We start from the raw sequence: 22,499 nt of genomic DNA on the forward strand, positions 1-22,499 counted from the left end.
TGACAGCGTCTCGTGTATCAGCATCCCCACGCTTTAAAATGGTGGTGGTGGCACTTTATCAAAAGCTTAATCAACAAGCATTAGGATAAAGTGCCCCCGCCACCATTTCGCAGCATGGGGACGCTGGTACAGAAGACGCAGAGGCCGGCTGGAGAGCGGCAATTACCACATTCTAGCAGATTCAGTTAATCATGTCTGCTCCAACACGCTGTAATTACAGTGCATCAGAGCAGCCTCCAGGCTCGTGTACAGGCACCCAAAGTGCCCTTCCTCAGGCAGAGAAGTTGATACCAGGTTAAATACTAGGTTAAAAAATTACTTGCATTTAACTCCATTTGCCAGACAGAAGGAAAGGCACTTTGTCTGAAAGTTTGTCTAATATTTCTAGAAGCTACATAGTTGGTTTAAAAAAAAGATGTTACCAAACAAACCTCACTTCTCAACTACTGCCTGGACCATCCCAGCTATAGCAACACTCTGTAACGTCTTGTAACATAAATCAAGCTTAAAAGAGAAAACAGGCTCAGAGGCGATATAAAGAACCTGGAGTAGGTAACTTCAAAGTGCTCATCCTATGTCTGATAGAGACGCTGGGAATTATTTGTATCAGTCCAATTATTTGCATCAATTTTCACAGTTGTAAACTACCACTTATTCATCTCTCAGAAACCTTAGGCTACTGGGTACTTTCATTCATGTTCCTTCCTATAAGCAACGTAACATGATGAAGGACCAAGAGTGATTGATTATAGTCACCATCATGCTTCATTTATTTCTCTATAAGTGGAGTTTAAGTGTAAATTGAGGATGTGGGTTTTCATACAGATATTAAAAATATACAGTACCTGATGGCTGATGAAATAGCTTCCCCCCCCCTCTTTTTAAACCGAGTCCAGGAGGGAAGTCCTTATAATTCATTCTCTGTCCTGATCAAATTCATATATTATGATGCAAATGAGTTTTGTAAATTGTGACCTAGTTCCCATGTTAGAAACCCAGAGCTGACCAAAAGCAGCAACTACACTCCATGGAACGTGGACAGCAGGAGCAAGCCCAGGAAATTAACTCTGGGCCTAATTTGAAATGGATTTAATCATTTTCAGGTGACTGAGAGTTTTTGTTCTCTTAGCCTGGAACAGCACAGCTTATTATAACTTATCAGTGGGGCTAATGCAGTTTTCTTTCCTAAATGAAATGCTTTCCATGTCATCGGTGTGGAACAAAGCGGCCAGAGTAAAATTCTTACCCGACAATTCAAGGCCGGTCACTAATGAAGTTAACTCACTTGTGTCAACAAGAAATAGTGCCCTGGTCTGCAATGCATGAAGCTGCTAAAAAAATAACCCTGGGTGACAGGTCCTATTAATCTCTCCTAGGAAAGTCACCACTATTCCTCTTCCAGAGATGCTTCACTTCCTGATAAAGACCTGATTTATTAGCCGGCAGGTCTGTTAGCTGCTAGTTCGAGGTTTCTATCGCCCACCCAGTGAAATACAACATGGGAAGGCACTCTTCACCGTTCTGCCTGCGCTGACAACAGACAGAATATGCTAGCACGTAAACCTGGGTTACCATTCGAGACAAGTACTGCGCTTGGCATGATTCATGTAAAATCCTGTAACTCTTGTGGGACCAGCATCTGTGCGGAGCATATAAAACTTTGGTTGAAAACAAGGTTGCTTCCGAGGAGAACGCCAACAGAATATACTTACAGTGAAGTCTACTGGCTCTGATAGAGCTATAGCTCCAAAAAGCAGAGGCAGGAGAGGGTCTCAGCACCCTCTGGTGGAAGAAGGGAGCTAAGGAAGTACTTTCCTGCAGAGCATTTGAATTGCTAGAGGAGAAATCTTAACAGGCCATTTTTTTCTGCTCCACCTACCAAGCATAACAGTGGGATAGACAACACAGAATTAATCCCAAATCCTATGACTTTTTTTTAGACACAAAAAACATGGATCATTGAGATCTCTAACAAAAAACTGGAGATCACTTTGAGAGTTTGGCCTGGCAATATGTGAGCAGCTAATCGCCATTACCTTCTGCAGCACCAGAGATTAATCACATTTGAGAAGGGAGACAGGCCAGGGGATCTCTTTAAGTTCTGCCATAAAAATCCATTTCAAGTCAACTGAGGTTTAAACACAGGAATTCTACTTAGCAACCTTGGAGTGGCTTTCAAATAGAGATGAACCTGCCAGAAAGCAACCAACTGATGCTCAACCACTTTAGTACGTTCAGAAAGCCTGCTATTCTTACCCATGCAAGCCATGAGCATCTCAGTCCTACATTTCACCTTCACTAAAGGCAGGTGAAGTAGAATAATAAGACACCTTCCAGAGGGATGTAAGAAATGAAAGGGATTGCACCACGTGGTCTGCCATAGCAGGGGATCAGACTCAAGAGGTCCCTTCTAGACCCAACGTTCCCGCAATGCAGGGAATGCCTGAAAAGCACATCGACACAAACACTAGAAGCACTGCAGGATGCACAAGAAGAGCAAGGGCAGGAAGTTCTCTGGCTTGCAAGCTTCCTTGAGCAAATGTCATCTCTTTTATTACACCAAGTAGTTGGAAAAAAGTTCTTTGCAAGCTTTCAGACACAAGCACCCTTCTTCAGGCATAGAGAGTCTCTGCTGTTCAGAGACCTCCAAGGAACGAAAAAAGCTAAAAGCGTGACAGGATGTCAGTGAGTGACACTTCTAGCTTCTTTCATTTCTTGGAGATCTCAGAACAGCAGAGACTCCCTCTATCTGAAGAAAAGTGCTTGTACCCTAAAGCTTAAAAAGACCTTTTCCCCAAGTACTCATTTGGTCTAATGAAAGAGATCACATCTGCCCAAAGAAACTTGCATACCTATGCCCTTAGACCAACACGGCTACAACCAAAAACCCTGCAGCATGAAGTTCTCTGCAAGTTCTAACCCAGCAAAGCCCTACACAATCCACAACAATTCTAACATGCTCCTATCAAAAAAGGGTAGTTTCTGGTATAAAAAAGGGAGTTAGGGGGGAGTTATTTCTCACTTACATCTTGGAATTAGATTTGTTCCAACTCCACAATGAACCACTATGTTTAAAGGGACTACATTTCAGGCTTTGTATGCCTTGTATGTACTTCCCGCCTTAGTACAACAGAAATAACCCTGAATAGACGATAGAAGGAGGTGGTGCAGTGCCCAACCTTGGAAGTCTTTAAGGGGAAACGGGACAGACACCTTGCTGGGATCATTTGATCTCAGCAGTATTCTTGCCCAGAGCAGGGGGGTTGGATTCAATGATCTTTTGAGGCCCCTTCCAGCCCTTAATTTCTGTGATGCTATGAAGTTCATGGTCACTTATGTATTTGCTTTCTCTAAATTTTCCATGTCATTTCACTTTCAGGTAATATGCTGTAACAAATATAAGATGACTTTATACTTTTAACTCAAAAAGAACAAAATATGCAGTGATTTGTTTATATCCATTAAAAATCCTAAAAAGCGAAAACACAGTCATGGAGAAGTATTTCAATTCTAATTTATTTCTACAGAAAAAAGCATAAACAGTGGAGTAATGCCAAGATCTTAAGCTTTTGCTTCTCATTATTGAACCCACCCTCATTCCTACTTCAAACCACTTTGTGATAATGGGCACATCTACACGAGACGCTAAATGCGCAGTAGACTAATTCTACTGTACATAAGCACAGCAGGCAAAAACCGTGCTAATGCAGTAGGATTAGTCTACAGCACATTAGTGTCACGGAAAAAGCATGCTAGTGCTACTGCACAGTAGTGCCAATTACAGCGCGCTAAGTTAGTACCTGTTATTACAGGTACTAAACTTAATGTGCCTTAATTACGGCACATTAATGAACATGCAGACATACCCAGTGAGTAGCTAGAGCTTAATTCTGTCAGAGTGATTTTGAGATGAACCATCATACCAAACAATTTTGACTAGTCATAACCTCAGGTTCATGGCTCCCAATACCCTTCCATCTTCTTTAAAAAAAACCCAACAAAAAACAACAGTTGAGGCACAAGACAAGGAACGTACAAGTACAGTAATAAATCAGTAGTAACTTAATAAATTCAATTTAGGAAGACTCGCTGAAAATGTTTATTAAACTGCACATTGCTGCACTTCGCATGGTGAGAATTAGAACATGGTAGGTTGTGTTTGAGCACTGAAAGGTCCACGTAGTAGTACAGTACTGAAGGAACTGCCCCTGTACTGTTCCCATAACCAAAAGAAAAACAAGAGGACTACGATAACTATGCAAGTTCACCTTGGAGTGTTCTCATTTACTCTCGTCTAAACTAAGCAGCAAGCAGTCTAGTTTCAGACTGGCTGGAAATCCAAGCCAAGCAGTGACTTTTGATTTTACATTTTTAAATAAATCCTTCAGTATGAGCATGACTGTATATATGGATCATTACATATTTAGTCAACAGCAGATTCATTCCTTAAAAGAAAATATTCCATTGATTTAATAACAACTCCCCATCTAAAAAACCATGGAGAACCTTCTTCCAATAATACAAGTGCCTTCTTGAATGCACTGGATTAATCTGTTCACTGGAATGACTCAAGCTCAGATCAGTCTTGTGTGTGAACCCCAAGTCTGCTCAGGTAGCTCTCCCATCCTGCCTTCCTGTACTTCTCTGCTTCTTCAAGACGATTCGATGCAGATAAGATGCCACGTCCCACAATAATGATGTCAGACCCTCTGTTGCCAATAACTTCCTGAGGGCTTAAGTACTGTTGTCCAAGGGCATCACCTGAAAAATTATACATAAGCAAATCTGCCTTTCTTATTTCTAATAAAAGGCACCAACAAGATGTTCTCAACCAGATAGCGGAACTTGAGAAAAGACCATATGCATTCGGTGCATCTACCTAAACTCCGAGTTCATACTACCTCAAGGAACGCACTTCTTGTAACACAGCTAAACAATGATACGCTAATATTAATTCACACTGAATTCAATACATGGTGCCTTCCTTTTCACGCCTTACACATTATAGTACGGGGAGCAGCATGCCAAAGAAGTCTCTAACAGAATCACTAAAACTTAGAATGAGCACAGGACTTGATTACTGCTGCCAAACTACATTTGTGTTTAATGTTATAGGGCAGGGGTGTCAAACAGAGCCTGCAGGCAGAATCCAGCCTGCAGCGCTCATTGCTGTGACTGCCAAAGACTGCTGTTTCAATGCAGTTCCAGGATATAGGGAGTGAAGGCTGCCCACCTCCCCTTTCCCCACTGCTGAAAACAGGGTTTTTAATCACCCCTGGCAACTTAGATCAGCAGTAAAAGGGGGGGGGGGGGAGGGGGGAAGAGGGCAAATGGCAGTAAGCAGAGTCCTTTCTTTGGAGAGAACAGCATTTATTCAGCTCACTGTTGCTAACAGGTTGCCAACGCCTGACCTACGCAATGGAACGTGCAATCTAATGATAATACATTCCACAGATCCTGCGTGCGCTAAGGAGCTGTACACTCGAATGCACGTAAAGCTCAAAGCGCCTGCTGGTCCCCTTCCTGGAAACTGGCTGTTTTCTGGAGGAGGAGGTACTGAAGCTTGAGGGGCTATACTTCTCTCAAATGTTCTCATACTTGCATTCAAGTATACACGTTCATTGGAGAATACTGTCCATGTGCAATCAATCTTTTTCTTACCAGAAAGCTAGTGACCAGTTTCCAGAGAAACCAAATCACACGTTTCAGCAACAATAAAGACTGAAGAATCGGTGACACTACACATCTGAAGAAAGTACATTTATAGAACTATAAATATAATCTTTAAATAAATCACTTCTGAGGTGATCAACATGTGAAACATTACTAATTCGACCCTCCACTTCCCCAGATTACCTCCAGCTTGCAATTGGACGCCTGGAGTCAAATGAAGAAACTCTGGTTTGTTACTAACTTGAGAGCCAGCAATGAATCCAAAAACAAAGTCTGAGTTTTCCTCTGCCATTTGTACCTACGAAAACCCAAAAAAGAACAGATAAGAGACCTAGAACCAAGGCTGATCAATGTGGTCGCAGGTCAAACCATTTATGGACTTTGTGAAATAGGATCATGCATCAGGGCAGAAGCACGCAGAAGAAATGTTTCAGTCCTTGTTTCTGGGCACAAAAAAGAATCAGAGGAGACAGAAGTGATAGCTCCTAACTAAAACCTGAAAGTAATAAGTAGCTGTAGGACAACAGAGCAAAACATAAAAACATGAGCTAATAGAATGCAATTACACCAATCAAGAGTGAGCTTGTTAAAAAGAAGAAATAAACAAACTTCTACAGTGGTCAACACGATAACGCAAAACAAATTAGCAATAATGCAGCCTGCTGATATGAACAGGTGCAGGCTACCCTCTAAGACATGGAAGTCTGGTTTAAATCTTTGAAAAAAAATCCTAGTGTAGTGGTAGGTGCACCCGAGAAGCTCCTTGTAAACAGGAACTCTGATAAGAAATGCCCCCAATCTTCTTTATCAGAGCACTGGCAGGTCTTCCATGTGAAACAATTGCTTACTTACTGCAGCTTTGGTGTAGTCACCAGTAGCAAGCGATCCTTGGGAGCTCATCTCGGCAATCAAGAGGCAGCCTCGTTGCAAAGGAAGCCCAATTTCTTTCAGCCCTTTCACAACTCCAGAGCCTGGGACCACATGAGCATTGACAAAATCTGCCCAGGAAGCGATCTTGAATATGCCACCTGTGAACAGAGAGAGACAGTCGGTGTCAGCAAAGCACCACTTGGAATCCATCAAGGAGGAAATATGACCTTTAAAAAAACCATTATTAAGCAGTATTAACTGTAGCAGGTACTAGCTGTTACTAGTGTCCTGTTATCACACAGCCTATTAAATGTACCAGCCTGCTAAGTTTATGCATCTCAATCATGTTTATCTTCACAGAGTTGTGAAGTTTACCATGGCTGTTGTTCCCTTCATCACTCCAGCTGCTGCTGCCGCTCAGATCTCCAGGCTCCCCCTCCCTTCTCTGGCTTCCACTTCTTGCTCCTGCCCACGTGGTGCAGTAGTTGGGGGACGAGGGGGAGCAGGGATCAACTGCCTGGTGTTTGCAGCTGGGGAGGTGACATGGCCCCTGCTGGTGCAGCCCCTGACCTAGAGCTTACTGGTATCAGGGGTCTCTTTCAAGAGAAACTACAACCAAGCGACAAAAGAGATTTGGCTAACAATTGCAACTCTCCCATCTGGAATAAGCTGTTACAAACACTACATCATGTGCTACACAGCCTTTGTCACCATAAGAAACTGCACCATATTTAACAGTAGCATGAGTGATGTTGTTGTGATGGTCCAGACATTATGTGAGGCAAGTTCTTAGGGTGATATTTTTTATTGGACCAGCTGAGTGGTTGGGATAGATTTCAACAAACTTTCAAATGAAGAATGCCTTCCATTTGAAAGCTTGTCAAAATCTATCCCAATTACGCAGCTGGTCCAATAAAAGAGACCACCCTAAGAAATCAGTGCCTCGGCCATATTTAATAGGAACATAAACTAAGAAGTTCCAGAGAACCAAAGCTGAGAATTCTCACCTTCATACTGATGTTTCACAGTGTTTCCAATGTCTGCAAACTTTCGGTCTTCAAAGATCAAGAACTGGTGTTTGTCTGCAAGAGCTCTCAATTCCTTTGCTACCTCTGGAGTGAAATCTTTCAGGATATCTACATGGGTCTTTAAGATGCAAATGCTGGAACCTAGGGTAGCAGCCAGTTCTAGAAGCTCCTTGGAGTCTGTGACATCAGCAGAAAGGCACAGGTTGGTTTGTTTCTTCTCCATAAGGCTGAGGAGTCTTGTGGCAATAGGATGAATCCCAGGCAGTTGAGCACGAGTGCTGAAGGTCATTTCTTTGCACAGTCTTTTCCCGGGAGCAATCCCGTTTTGCTGTGATGGTTTGAAGACTGCACCCTCAATGAATTTCTGCACCTCCTTAACTGTTTCAGAGTCAACTTTCTTTTGCTTCTGGAGAATCTCCAGCACAGTGGACAAGGTACAGACAGAGTGCAGGTGAATTCCTTTGTCTGCTAACATGGCTTTCCCCCCCTGTTCCCTGTCCAACAGCACTATGGCATCAGTGACTTTTAACCCTTCTTTCTGAAGAACCTCTACTGTCTCCAAGACACTAGATCCGCTTGTGACAATGTCCTCAATGATCAAACAGGTTTGTCCTGGCTCAATTGTACCTTCCACCAGACGCTTTGTTCCTTTAAAACAGAGTGACAATCCATTAAGTCATTAATATATGAAAAAAAATAAAGAATATGAAACTGCTGCTTTAATATTATCATTGTAAAGATATGGTGTCTTCTGGGAAATAGTTTTGATAAATAATGGAGCTAGGTGTGAAAGAAGCAGGTAGCTTTGCTTTCCTTGTTAGGAGGTAAATTTGGTACTCCCGAGTTTGGATTATCAAAGTTTTAGCCATGGCTCTGTCAGAGACTTATCTCTAGGCAAGTCACTTAAACTTCATGAAGTGAGTAAGCTCATGGAGTCCTTTGTTTGAGGAAGAGGCTAGATGAATTAATATTTGCAAAACTTGAGATTTTTTTTTTCTCACATCATTGCCAAGGTCCATATTCAACTAGTCCTTGGATAAGCAACTATAGAAACGGGCACTTTTTACCGTTATAAAAACACTACTACTGGAACCACAGAATTCATCTCTTTTGTAGCTACTTATGAGAGTTTGAAAGTGAGTAAGTTACCTGCATTACTGAAACTTTAATATACTTATCACTATCCTCTACCTAACAGGAAAGTTATCCTCTTAAGATGGTTATGGAAGCTACAGAGCCTCTACCTTCACCAACAACGGGACACGAGCAACAAAAGAAACTTAATCTCCCCAAAAAGTCATGAGCAGCAGCAGGGCAGAACGCAATGAATATAGTGGTTAACAACACTGTACTAGGACGATCTGGGGACTCTATCTAATCGTGGCTTACGTTTCCATTTGGTGTTGGGAACTCTACCAGGCTAACTGCATTTTAACTGAGGGGCTTATCCATTTCCTCTTCTGTTTTTCTCTTGGCACAAAAAGTAAGAGAGATTCCTATGCTTGGCAAAGACTAACCGTGAATGGTCACTTAATTTTGATGGATAAAATCTTGGATAAAATGATAGTCACCCTTTAAAGGGAAACCAGTTTTCCAAGTCTGATATCTGTGACTGAGACAGTAACTAAGTAGAGGATCATTTGTTTGTTGACAAGAAAGCTTGAGGATATAAAAAAAAAAAAGGGGGGGGGGTTCATGGGCCATTTCAAAGAGCGGGAGAAGAAAGGGGCCTACTTCAAACACAAATCACCTAAGAAAGAAGGAATCTTTCTGCATGGAAAAGGGAAGGTGAGGCTCCTTTATGATTTAGAGACGGTACATAAAGGAATCCTGGACTCCCTAGCAAGCCTGTGCCACGTTCAAAGGAGGTGAGGAAATGCATACAGGGGTTGCTTAGCCCCTGGTGCTAGCTAAGATATAGTGATTTTGACTTTGATATCCTTCGCAAAGCTTGGGTGTACGTTTCCTTTTGCTGTCACATGGCCCTGGAAGAAGTACCCTTAAAGCAGGGGTGGGTAAAATGCGGCTCCATCAGATCATTCTATCCGGCATGTGGGGCCCTTAAAAAATGTAGAAAATGAATATTTATCTGCCCCTGGCTGCCTGTCATGCAGCCCTCGACGGCTTGTCAAAACTCATTAAGTGACCCTCCACCCAAAATAATTGCCTGCCCCTGCCTCAAAGTCAGCAGGATTCTAGGAAAGACTGGGGTCAGCCAAGGGGAACTTGGAGGTGAGGCTCAGCACTGCTCCTACGAGCTTAGGGAAGCTGGGCATAAAGTTCTGTCTCCACAAAGGAACCAGTAGCCAGGAAGTGCAATGGTGGTGACAAGGAAAGGGACACTGCTGCTGCCAGCTCAAACCAAATGGCACTTAAAAGCACATAGGCCTAACAGCTACCTGTTACATATGCAGCTGTGGGAGCTTCATCAGGGATGTGATACATTTTAGGAAGTAGAATTTACTAGTGAAAAAATGTTTTTTTACTACAACACAGCTTGACAGCTGTAAATGGCATATCAATCAATGATTTAAAATACTTTAAAAAACAAATATTACAAATAAAAAGGTGTTTCAGAACCTGAATTAAGTTAAATAATTTTACCGTAGTCCTTAGCTTCCTTCCTCCGTATAAGCATTGGGATCTGCTTGGTGGAGCAGATAATAGTAGCCAAAGGCAACGCCGTATATGGGACTCCACATACTGAGTCATACTTGATTCTAGCATCTTTGGCAGTTTGGAACAGAAGATCTGCAACCTGGAAAATACACCATGTTTTTAAGCAATAGCAAACTTATCCTAAACTACATGCAATTCCCGGGGGACAATTTCAAATTTGCATTGCCAGGTTCTGATAAAGTAATTCTTCTGTTACAAAAAACTATAGAAGACCACAGCAGGGCAAAACATTTTGGACACTACAATCTCTGGGTTTATCTTGTAAATCATGTTTGCACACCTAACACTGCTGACATCCTGTGACACCACACAAGACCCCTGAAACAAGCTCAAGCCACCCTAGGGTGTTGCACCCATTGGCTGAGAGTCACCAGCCTACAGACAGAACTTGCAGAGCAGCCAAAAGTAGCAAAGCAAACATATCACAGATCCCTACTTGCACAATCATTTACAGTGTTTAGAGACTGGCCTGTTTCCCCCAATCTTGGCCCTCCAGGCAATTAATTTTTGTAATACAGTAGCACTTGTTATCTCAACTTGGTAACTGGCTTCAATTCCTAGTGACAGTAAGGCAGCGTAGGAGTGATCGTCAGGGATCTGGGTTTTCTGTTTCAATGGGAAAAATGGAGAAAACTACAGATTTCCCCTTTGCCGGAGGAAACTGTGCATTTCTAATTTTGCCAGAGGAAACCTGAGGATTTTTCTGTTTTGCAAAGATCTCTCTGCAGGCGGGCACAGTTCCAGCCTGCAATGGGCTGGGAGGGAGCAGGAGGAGGGCTGTCAGGCAGCGGTGCCATGTGCATGTGCGCGCTCACAAGCAGCTCCTGCAGGTAAGTGGGGCGGGGGGAGGGGGATGGCGGCAGGGAGCAGCAGGGAGGCGTGTGGGGCCTCAATGTGTGGCTGCAGGGCCACGTCTGGAGTAGTGTGTTCAGACCTCTCCCCCCCACCCCACACACACTGCAGAAAGGATATGGACAAATTGGAGAGTCTAGTGGAGGGCAACAAAAATGGTTCAGGGGCTGGGGAATATGACCTGTGAGAGGCTGAGGGAATGGGGCTTATTTAGCCTGGAGAAGAGGAGACTGAGAGGGGATTTAATAGCAGCCTTCATCTACCTGACAGGGGGGTCGAAAGAGGCTGGAGCTCGACTGCTCTCGGCGGTGGCAGATGACAGAACAAGGAGCAATGGACTCAAATTGCAGCAAAGCAAGTTTAGGTTAGATATTAAGAAAAAATGTCTCACTAGGAGGGTAGTAAACCACTGGGACAGGTTACCCAGGGAGGGTGAGGACTCTCCACCCCTGGAAGTTTTCAAGACCCGGCTGGACAAAGCCTTGGCTGGGATGATGTAGTTGGGGCTGGTCCCGTTTTGATCAGGGGGTTGGACTAGACGTGACTTCCTGACCTCCCTTCAGCCCTCATTTTCTATGATTCAATGAAAGCCGACAGAAACGTATCGACTCTCGCCTCACAGGACGAGAACGAGAGGCCACACAATGAAAGCAGTAGGCGGTCAGCTGAAAGTTAACAAGAGGCAGGTGTCACACGGGGCTCCTGCAGAAGCTGCCTGAAGGAAACTCCCCGATAAACTAAGGCGAGGGGGGAGGGGCACCTGTTTGCTAGGTATGCCACAAGCTACCCCACCCTGCCTGCTGCTCTGCTTTCTGCTCCCTGGAGGTGCCACCCGCGGCCTCCCCGGGTTGAAGCCCCGCGGCCCGGCCCGGCCCGGTCCACCCCCACGCGGCCGTGCCTGGTTAAGCAGCGGCGGGTGCGACACGATGACGCGCAGGTCGATGTAGACCGGGGAGCGGAGCCCGCTCTTGAGCACGAAGTCGCCGAAGCGCACAGCCCGCACCTCGTGCAGCCCCGACACCAGCTCCTCCATGCTGCCACGTGCGCCGCTTCCGGCGCACGGTGATGACGCCATCATAGTGACCGGGGAAAGGAGGGGACGCGGAAGTTGTTGCGAGGCAACTCGGAGGGCGCATGCGCAGAGCGAGAGGGAGGCGGTTAAGAGAACGGCGGGCGGGGTTCTGAGTGTGCTCATGCGTGAAGCGAGGGGGAAGCCGTTGAGAACGGCGGACAGGGTTCTGAGTGTGCGCATGCGTGAAGCAAGGGGGAAGGCGTTGAGGGGAAGGATGGGCGGGTTCTGAGATTGCGCATGCGCGGCTACGTCACGCGTACCTCACTTGTTGGTGGCGGGAAACTGCCTCCACAGGTGGCAGAGGGCGCCACTGCTCCGCTCGCAGCCGGGCGGGATTCCCGCCACTCCAGGAGCTCGGATGGCAGCGGCCCCACAAGCGCAGGCCCATGGGCCTCTGTGGGGACACCCCCGTCACCTCCACACAGCGCCCAGACCAGCAAACCCTCCTGAGGCTGCCGCCCCGTCCAAACCATCCTGCACCAAACCATCACCTCGTCTCTTAGTGCAGTTGTGACCCGTGCTGCCCCGAGATCTTGTTGATACGCCCCAGAGATCCCAATGGGAGGGCGACAGAGGAAGGCAGACATCCCCCAATCCGTACCGACGTGACCGGGGGTCCCGTTCTGTCCTGACCCCAAATCTGGCCGTCGCTTTGACCCCGCAAGACTCTCCTGCCAGGAGCCTCGGGGTTTGGTCGCAGTGGAGCACGGGCACAGCCCAGAGAAAGCCCCGGCTTTGGCGACAGCCACCACCCGGCGCCTCTGAGGGAGGCTTAAACACACGATGACGTTGGCAGCAGGAAGCGGGGAAGGAGGCGAGCCGGAGAGATCTGCAACCTCCTCTTGGACACCCACCCATGATGGATAATAGTCCACCCGGCCTCACTATCCTAACAGGGACGAAGGGTCCACGTGGGGGCCGTGCCACGACCACGCCGACGTAATGACAACTGAGGCAGAGGCCGCCCCGTGTCACGAGGCGCGTACTCGAGCTGTGGTGCAACACACTCCTTCCTTTAATGCCCCCGGCACCTCCAGGGGTGCAGAAGATGCAGTGACCGACGCGGTTTCAAACTCTTCCCAGCTTCTGCCGACGCTCGTGAAATAAAACAGATGCATCCTTTGTCTGAACAATTGTCTTTAATAAAAAGAAACCCAGAAACCATATCGTGAGTGTACGCTATAGGAATGCGGCGACAGACAAGATGTACGGCTCGAAGCGTCGTCTCTCGACGATCGCATGTTACGCGGGAGAGGAGTAATAAGATGCGACAGCAAGTTATCACTTTACAACGTTACACGGGGAGGGATCAGACTTGACAAATAAAATATTTACAAACTTACCTTTACAAAACAACCGTGTGTGTGTACAAAATGAAATTGGCCGTAAAACAGAAGATACACTTAAGGCAGACCAGCAATACACTGAAACAATTAAGGCTGTGGAATTAATTTGCACCTTGAAAATGCTGAGCTATTAGCAATACTGTTTCTTTTTTCCTCCTTCAATTGACTGTTGCTGAGATTGAATAGCATCAGTGTGCGCCAACTGTTTACTCTTTGGCCACTGCTGTTCATCTGGGGTTAGGTCTCACTGAGATTGCATTTGTGATTGTCCCCTGCATTTGCCTTCCTTTTGGTAGTCACAGAAAGCATGTGTGGTTTTACTGACCTCAGTGGCAGAGTGATTTTGAACAGTTTGGTAGAAAGAGAAGTAAAAGCACCAGCATCAAAAGTTGGACATGGAGGTGAAATATGGCTTAAGTGAGTAGAGAAGATGTTCATTTTCACTAGCTTCATATTCAAAGACTACAATTACAGCAAATATTCAGAATCCTGACATTATGGTAACACTCACCGCTATACAGAGTCCAGAATAGGAATTCATCACTTGATGGCAGTGTGCAATCGGCCTTGTGAAACGGGATTTTTTTTGTTCCCTCAGGAAAGCACCGTTTTCTGATGGAACGTAGAAGTGTGAATGGGACAATAAATCTGCATCTTTGAGAGGACTCTGCCTCAAGGGGGAACGGACGGGATATAAAACCGAAAGGCTAGTCTGCGTGTGTGCATATAATGGTCAGTCAGTCAGTTCTGGTGAGCATGTTACTCACCAAACTGGTCTCTGAAGATTGTGTGATCTGAGATCATTTGATTATCATCCTCTAAATGAGAAGGCATTAAGGTACTGTTATATATAACCAAAGACCCTCCTTTCAAATAACATTGTACAGCTCCATCTTTAGCCTCTGCTGATGGTTTGCATAGCAAAGGTAACTCATGCCCTCAGCTATACTAATGAAATCCACCAAAGCCCCAGAAATCATACAGGTGACATCCAGGGCAGAACTTGCCCAGATCTTAACTTATTTTTAAAGGGAACTAATTTTTTTTTCTAGCAGCCAGGTATCCAGGTTGTAGCTGTATTGGTCTAGAGGCAAAAGGAATCAGAACTTGTGGCAGAGGTGATACCTTTTTTTAGACCAACTAGATGTTTGCAAAAATATATATATTTATTTGCAAGCTTTTGGACACAGGCACCGAAGATTTCTAGCAGCCAGCACCTCAAGATAGTATTGCTGCAGAAAAGATCAGTTATTTAGGGGAGGAAGGAAGAAGGGGGAGAAAGATGCTGGAGGATAAGAAGATAGGGCACGCAAAGCTCAGATTGTTTTAAATTCAGTCTTGAGCTTTCTTCCTTCCTGCTTATTGGCCCTTTTCAGGAACTGAGAGGCAGCTAGCTGTGGCCTGCTGTACTGTGAGCTCTGTCTTAAGGCAGCACTTTGGGTCTGCCGCTATGTAGCTTGGCTGAGACATCAGGATTTATTTGTGTGGCAATCCTTGATTTAGAGAGCAGATAAAAACTTTCAATACTGCATGGACAAGTATAAAAGAGTATGTGTAACGTATACACATTTGGCCTGGCCACTCTGAGGGTGTAGAGAAATTATCCTTTACCCCAGCGTCATTGACATCAGGCTTGTATACTAATGTAAATGATGTTGGCACTGGGAACAGACAGATATGAAGCTGTTCCAGGATGATAGGTGCTATCACAACACCTTGGCAGGGTGGCAAATTATTGCTTGTTTGTCTCTAGCACACAGCTACCGTAGAGTGAACCAGTTTTATTTCCACTAGTAGAGTTTTACCTCTGATTCTTTCAGGGTAATTCTCCATCAGATCGGGTGAAGTTCCTTTGGCTTAGGGATTTTTTTGTTGTCCGATTGCTTGCTACATTTTTATATTGATACAATGCTAATTACAATGGTATAAATGTTTAATCTGTCCACACCCTCAGCAGAGCTAAATGATTTATGGGCAATGAGAAACTCAGCTTTCTCCACTCAGTTTATTTTTGCCATGTGCATTTCCTTAAAATTTGCCCGTCATAGTTCAGTCCATTGGCACAGGACTATAAAACAGATTTCTTTTATAGGTGGATACTTTAGTAACTGCATTGCCACCTTCCAGGATGTCTTCCAGCAGGTGTGTCTAAACAACCAAGTGGGCCAAACTTTAGCATGGTAGCATAAGAGATTTGGGTTATGTACTCCAGTTGCTAACCCACGCTCAAACTTTTATCAGATTTTTGGTACTATTGTTACCTGTGCTAGTTAAATTATAACTCCTGAACAATGTCTTTCCATGCTACAGTCACACCATCATTTGGCTATAAGTGTGCCTTGAACGTTAAAGATTCCTGGCATAGCTTCATCCCTACTTAGCAACTGTCTTAGGGCTTTGACTTTCTTAGTTAGTAGCCTAACTGAACATCATGAGTTTTTTCTTGTTTATTGTGGGAAAGACTTAACATGATGGAAATGCAGAGAGACAAGGCTGTTGTAGTTCTGCATCCACTAGTCCACTTTGCGGCTCCTTTTGCCCAAAGGGTTGGGCTTCATGGGCGTCATGGGGGCAGAGTTATACCCTCAAAGAAGTGCAAAGTCCAGACCTAATTAGTTGAGTGGGAGCAAGATCAGATCCACTCCTCTAGTGTTTAATGTACAATGACACTTAGGAGCCAAATTGCCACTTATTCACAAAACAATTCCTAATCAATGGGAATTTTACCTAGGTGACCAGCGCAAGACCTTGCATGAAACAATTCTAGATACACTTGTGATTAAAGAGGCCAGAATTTTATGAGTGTACAGAAAAAAAGACATGCTCAAGAAATGGATCTTTCCAATGCAAAGTTACTAAACCAATGAAGAAAAAGAAATGCATGAGATCTATGGGTTCAATGTTCCATATCTCCCAATTTCTCCTCTAAATGTCACTTCACTGTCTTAAAGCAGTTTTAGAGCCACAGGACTGAACCCAGCATCCTTTCAGCCGCCTTAATTTAATGCCAGTAAGACACTTAAAAAAATTCTTTAAACAACCCAATATTTTTCCTACATGTCCCAAAGTGTTATGCGCTTGGTGTGGCAATTTGAGACTGGAATGTAGTTGTAAGGAAATAAAATCATAAGCGACTCACGATTTCGCAAGATCTATGATTTTTTGAAATCATACAGAAAGTTTGAGGTTTAACAACTACACAGGTCTTAGGAAAGCTGTGGGTTCTATTAACCACCCTCCCATAAACCTTTTTAAGGGCAGCACAGTCATAGGAGATAGACAAGATATCCCCACGGGCCAACTTCTACAAATAGGAAGAAGGGGAAAATAAACAGTCCCATAGTGAGAAAGTACCTGAGAGCTGAGCTAATGTAAGAAGCCCATTGGCTGTCATCTGGAGGAACATTTGCAGCCTTGCGAAGGCCACTATTCCATTCTCTATCTTGTGGGAAGGGGCCACTGCACTGCATTGCTTGGAAAATTAGCTGCCACATTAAAGGGAGGAAATAAAATAGGTTCCAGTTCATGCATTCTTTTCAGCCCCTGGCCAAGCCTCTCCCCTTCCTAGCCCTTCGGGCAGACTCTTGCCTTCTGTTACTGAGTACCTGACGTTCCCCCATCATGGATGCAGTGTCAGGTTGCCCCTGAAACTAGCCAGTTACTTAGTCTCCCCCACCAATGGTGGGTCCCCTTTCCCAAGGCTCCATGTTTATATCTACACTTGTATAGCAGTGAAAGTCTTAGCCTGTTTCTTTCTGTTTCTTTGTCCACTAGCAAAACCCACCCAACAGCTTAATATCCCACCCAACAGCCACAGAGGGCCCTAACTTCATTGTGACTGGTGCAGTTTCATGGTGTAGGACAAATGCAGTGCTCTAAAATCCCAGAAGGAGCTGAAATTTGAAGAGGATCAAGGGCTGGTAGAGCCCCAAGGCATTAGCAGGCAGGCAGAGGGATTTTGTCACTTTGGGGCTGCAGAGATTGTCTTTCTGCCTACCTACCGACTCCTGTGGACATTACCAGCAGACAGACCACTTACCACTGCTGGATTTCACTATTGCTCCTACGCATTTCCTCAAGATAGGCTATGATGTGCACAGATTAGCAGATCAAACCTTTTGCCTTGGGAAATCCAACCCTGCCAATCAAGAGTTTACTATCAACTGCTATGGTAAGAGCTTGAATATTACCTACCCCAGGCACACTGGCAGAGCTCACCATTGATAGAGCTACTACCCATGTGCCTGGAAAGATATACCCCTTTCCTGATTATCTGATCAGCCAGATCCCCCACAGGGCGCTGGCTTGGGACCCTATTAACTGTCCCAAGATGCTGGAACAGGATGAGGGAGCACCGGTGTATTGCCTACTCCTCCAGTCGTACTGCTTAAAAGGGAATATTTGGCCAGCCTGTGAACTGTTGGACCTCCATGTGAGATTTCCCATGTTACTTGTATTTAAAGTCAGCCCTGCTACCATAACATCAATATGAAAATGTTGCAACTTGGCTTGGAATGATGATTCTGTTATTTCTAACTAGGCTTTGGACATAAAAGATAGCCTCACAAATGCTTTGGTGATGGAGCCTTAAAGCAGCTGAAGAAATATTTATGGATCTGGAAACATCAGCAACCAATTTTATACATAGAAAACCATTTTGAAGCTGTAAGCACAAGGATAAACTCCCTACTCTTACTGCACTTTGACTGGCTTTGGACCAAGCAGTTTTTGAAGCTAGAAGTGAAACAGGGTCCTTTTTATATATTTATATATGTACACACAATATAGGTATATTGAACAACCTGTGATACAAAAAATTATCGTTGTTAACATCATCATCTAGTTTACAGATACTGCAAAAATTTGACACCCTTTTCTCAACGCACAGGTTCTGCAAAAGATTTCTATACAAGGCTTAGAAAACATTTTTTAAAAAACCATTGTCGTCTCATTGTGCTTAGTCAAAACAGCTTTATTCTCCGGTGAATTCACTGCCTTAACTGTCATTTTGAAAGTTACTGCATGTTGACTCGATATAGCAAAAGATTCTATAATCCTGTGTGGGATTTCTGCCTGCTTGAGCAAGACTGTGTAAAGAAAGTATTGAAATCTCACCATCAGAAAAGCTGTAAATAGAGCGTGACCTTGTGTGCCCTCCTCAGTGAAGTCAGTGGGAGTCCTGGGTACAGAGGGCTCACAAAATTCAGCCTTTATTAAGGACTTAGTTATCAGTGATTTCTGCAAACTCCAAATTCAATTTGGATTTGTTGTAAATATCGACTGCCTAGATTCAGCCTAGTTTTACCCACTACTCTGCTCCAACTCCATCATTTATATTTTGAAATCAGTTCAGCAAGACCAATGGGGGTCTCTCATAAGTCTGCCTTTAACAAAAATAAGGCAACAGTATTTTGGTTCCCTCTTCCAGCTGGTGTTCATCTTAAACACCCTCTTTGTTGTGTGGACTTTACTATAACAGGCAGATTTCTTGCTTCCCAAGAATAGCCTTGTCAAGAGGCTGGATGTGCCCACCTGAAACTGTCTATATTCACTTTGGTTCTGAGTAATTGGACAGAGACTGCAACTACTGGTACAATTTATAACCCTCAGTCTGGGGAACCACATGAAATAAATACTTAATACAGAATTATATACAGACAGATTCTGCAGCATGTCTGCTCATACTGTATTCTTGGTCTTAGGACTAGTCATGTAATAGCTCAGGAATATATTGCATTACGTTCCAGAATTCATCCTACTCATTATGAAGCTCTTAACGTTGGGAACTGGATGCACGTCATATTGGTGCTTGCGGCGCTCTATGAAGGAAGCCAAGCGGGAGGTATCCAGTGGGATTTTGGAATAGCTGCCAGTATGCGGCTGCAGCCAAGGATGCTGTAAACAGGTGGCTGCTGTTGGTCTTCTCCTGAAGTCTTCCTGAAGGATAACATTGATGAAGTCTCTGGCAGCCAGGCTCACGTCTGAGAAATACTCTGACGGGAAACTGAAATCCACTCTGCACACATTGATGCACGTCTCTTCTTTGCTTTCATCCAGGAATGGAGAAACACCACTTAACATGACATAGGTGAGGACCCCAATGCTCCAGATATCCGTGCTCAGTGAGACAGGGACACCTTGGATAACTTCAGGAGCTGCAAACTCAGGGTTTCCAAGTAGTTGGTGAATGTGGTAATGTCCTGTGATTTGAACTGCATCTTCTAAGTCTATCAGCTTGACCCGAGGCACAGGGATCCTTAAGTCAATGAGCAGATTTTCTGGCTGTTGAAATAATAAGAAAAAAAGTATATAAGGTATTTTTTGCATATGGAATTTATTTCCTTCATTTAAGGATACACCTGCTCCAATATTTAGCTTTGCTTTTAACCAGCCCATCAAGACTTACATATCATCATAGAGAAAATACTAATCAGGACACCTATTGCCTGGGACTGAATTCTAGCACTTCTTTACATGGCTGTAAATTCAGATCAAACTGGTTTAATTCCCAAATTCATCTTTCTAGACTGAGAACACAGATCTTAATTTTAGATTAAGACTGTATCATTAATTTATTTAAATACCTTTCGCTCATGTGGCAAGCTAGTTTCTTGAGGGTGTTTACCTTAAGAAGTGACATTTTGATCTCACAGCAATGGAAATTTGAAAAGACTTCACCGCAATCAGTAGAACTGCTGTAGATTTATACAGCTGAAAAAACATTCCCTTCCTTCCTGTGATTCCATTCATAAATGCTCTGTATTTATTTGTATCAGAATGCAGGCATACATGGTCTCAACATCTTTTAGGTCTCCTCCTATTCTACTGACTTCTCCATCAGCATTTCCCACAGTCCTCTCCTACTTGACTGGAGACCTGCAGGACCCAGTCATTGTCCTTCACTTTGAACTTTCCCCCAGATCCTTTTTGAACAGTGGATTCAGCTCTTTATATTGTAATGCCTGTTTTCTTCACTGCCATCCATTCAATTCCAATCCTCTGCTTGCCTCTGTTTTAATTCCTCATTTTCATGCCTGTTTTATTGCCACTTCAAAGTCAACATGCCTAAAATGTATTGCTTTCCAAAGTCTCTTCTCTCTCTCTTCTCTAAATTGCTGTTGACAGCAGCTACATGCTCTTCATCTCCCAGTCTCCTGATTGGCCTATGACTTGCTCTATTGTCTACTGTAACCTCTGTCTCTCTTTCCAGCACATGATCGGTCCCTACAGTTTGATTTATTTAGAGCATCTTTCAATGCTCAACTGAAGTGGGCTCCTGCCTTTGCTTTGGAAAAGAATCCCAAGTTCTAAGGAGCTCCCTGATGCAGGATTCACTTTCATTTCTATGTAGTTTACAGAGACATCTATCTACTTACTGTCCAGTCTAACCTCTTGACAGGTCCAGCAGAGAATACAAAGAGTCACAGTGAAAAGGAATCCTGCTATCACAGACAGTTGGGGCTAAAGTGTTATACAGAATATGTTAGAAAACAGATTCTGTAACAGGAAATGGAAGAACCAAAGTAGCTTTTCGACTGGCTTATTTCCAAGCTGAAGATTCAAAATGACGTCTCTGTGGAGCACTGAATGCATTATTGGCTACTAATTGGAAAGGGAATTCATGCAAGAGGGCAGGCTGGTCCCTTAGATTAATTAACTTCGCCATAAGATCTTACAGTGGAGTAATTAACTCTACAGAAATACTTGTGTAGATGGTGACCTGGGCCTACACTGTACGTGGGAGCAGCTGATTCCAGCCCAAACCATGCTGGAGTTGATTTTTGCAGCTTCATCGCTCACGTAGATGCACCCAACGTAACCTGAGCCAAGGTTAGGTCACACATTGCTGAACTCCCACAGGCCTCACTCAGAACACTAATCCCTGTATGCTGTGCTGGCTATTATCTGTCAGACTAAAGAGTTGGGATGCTAATAGGTGGAACATTGCAGCCACCAAGTTAGGATGATGTCTGTATCATTCAGCATGACTCTGACCTTGGAGCCGCCTCCTGCTATGGGCACTAACAAAACAAGTTTGACTCCAGGTAATTTAGCTGAGGCTTGACACCAGCTGCTTCCTGGGTCTCCTATGTTCCCCAAATGCACTTGGGAGATTTCTCTCTTCCATTCTAACCAAATTGATTTACTTTTTCAGTCTCTTGCACTGGGTTCCTCTCCCATCCCGTTCAATGTTTAAGCAACTTGTCTCACTTCCACGGTTCTGTATGTTGTCTGCTCTCTTTTTTCCCCCTCTCGTACTCTTTGCTCTACTCACGTCTCCCACATTACTTCTCCCTTTCTATCTTTTCTTTTTTGAGGGGCCTCTTTCATTGCCCTCTTTTCCACAAACTCTTTCCCTCTTCCCATGGGCTAAGGCATTTGCTCTATTTTTTCATCAAATTCCTCCTTAAAACATGCCTCTTCCTCTGACCGTAAATCCATAAAATAGAGAAACTGTCTTTTCTATTGGAAGAAAGAAAGAAACCCTTAACTCCAGCAATAAACCTTCTTCTGTCTACCTCCTACCTTATATGTCTTGAACCTCCTACCTTATATGTCTTGAACTGGAATGCTTGTCAAATAGCCTATAATTTCTTGAGGACACAGGCTGTTTCCACTCCGAGCTTTCTCCTCCTGGAGCTGTCTATGCTTAACTAGCAAACCACAGTTTCATTCTGTTTTCTTCCTACCTTTATGTCTAAATGAGCCACTCTGCAATTGTGAAGATATTGTAGTGCCTCCATTGTATCTCTGATGTAGAAAGCTACTTTCTCCTCCATCAGCTCATCGTGATTCATGAGATAATCCAAGAGACGGCCATCGTCCATCCTAAAAACAAATCAAAACTCTGACGTGAAAGATCTATATGAAGCACCTGGGGATGGCTAATATTTGAAATCATAGTGGCAAAGGAAACGCAGTGGCCTAAAAATGGAGGCATGTAAAATGAAAAGGTTGGTGTGTATATCTAAAGATACA

The 22,499-nt window shown here is 44.1% G+C and overlaps 2 protein-coding genes across 2 annotated transcripts in view; both read right to left on the reverse strand.

Moving 5' to 3' along the window:
- Nucleotides 1–3,497: 3,497 nt before the first annotated feature.
- UMPS (uridine monophosphate synthetase) lies at nt 3,498–12,208 on the reverse strand. Its single transcript, XM_006259667.4, has 6 exons — nt 12,001–12,208; nt 10,176–10,329; nt 7,551–8,219; nt 6,526–6,701; nt 5,857–5,971; nt 3,498–4,761 (listed from the first exon to the last, which is right to left on the reverse strand). The coding sequence occupies exons 1-6, from the start codon at nt 12,178–12,180 to the stop codon at nt 4,580–4,582; spliced, it is 1,476 nt and encodes a 491-aa protein (XP_006259729.3). The 5' UTR covers nt 12,181–12,208; the 3' UTR covers nt 3,498–4,579.
- A 1,086-nt stretch (nt 12,209–13,294) lies between these two features.
- Nucleotides 13,295–22,499, reverse strand: part of KALRN (kalirin RhoGEF kinase) — a 759,663-nt gene continuing 750,458 nt past the window's right edge. Inside the window, exons 59-60 of the mRNA XM_059727473.1 lie at nt 22,211–22,349; nt 13,295–19,802 (exon numbers count right to left, since the gene is read on the reverse strand). Coding sequence (XP_059583456.1) covers nt 19,257–19,802; nt 22,211–22,349 — 685 coding nt within the window. The 3' untranslated portion in view covers nt 13,295–19,256. The remainder of the gene's footprint in view (nt 19,803–22,210; nt 22,350–22,499) is intronic.

Source organism: Alligator mississippiensis, chromosome 4 (genome assembly GCF_030867095.1).
Source record: "Alligator mississippiensis isolate rAllMis1 chromosome 4, rAllMis1, whole genome shotgun sequence".
In the NCBI taxonomy this organism is placed as follows: domain Eukaryota; kingdom Metazoa; phylum Chordata; order Crocodylia; family Alligatoridae; genus Alligator; species Alligator mississippiensis.

What these genes read in the sequence shown, in the direction of transcription:
- UMPS (XM_006259667.4), bottom strand. Translation starts at nt 12,180, where the DNA reads ATGATGGCGTCATCACCGTGCGCCGGAAGCGGCGCACGTGGCAGCATG. An exon ending in ACCCGCCGCTGCTTAACCAG is followed by an intron (nt 10,330 to 12,000) that starts GCACGGCCGCGT and finishes TGTATTTTCCAG; the next exon opens with GTTGCAGATCTTCTGTTCCA. An exon ending in CGTCCAATTGCAAGCTGGAG is followed by an intron (nt 4,762 to 5,856) that starts GTAATCTGGGGA and finishes ATAATTTTTCAG; the next exon opens with GTGATGCCCTTGGACAACAG.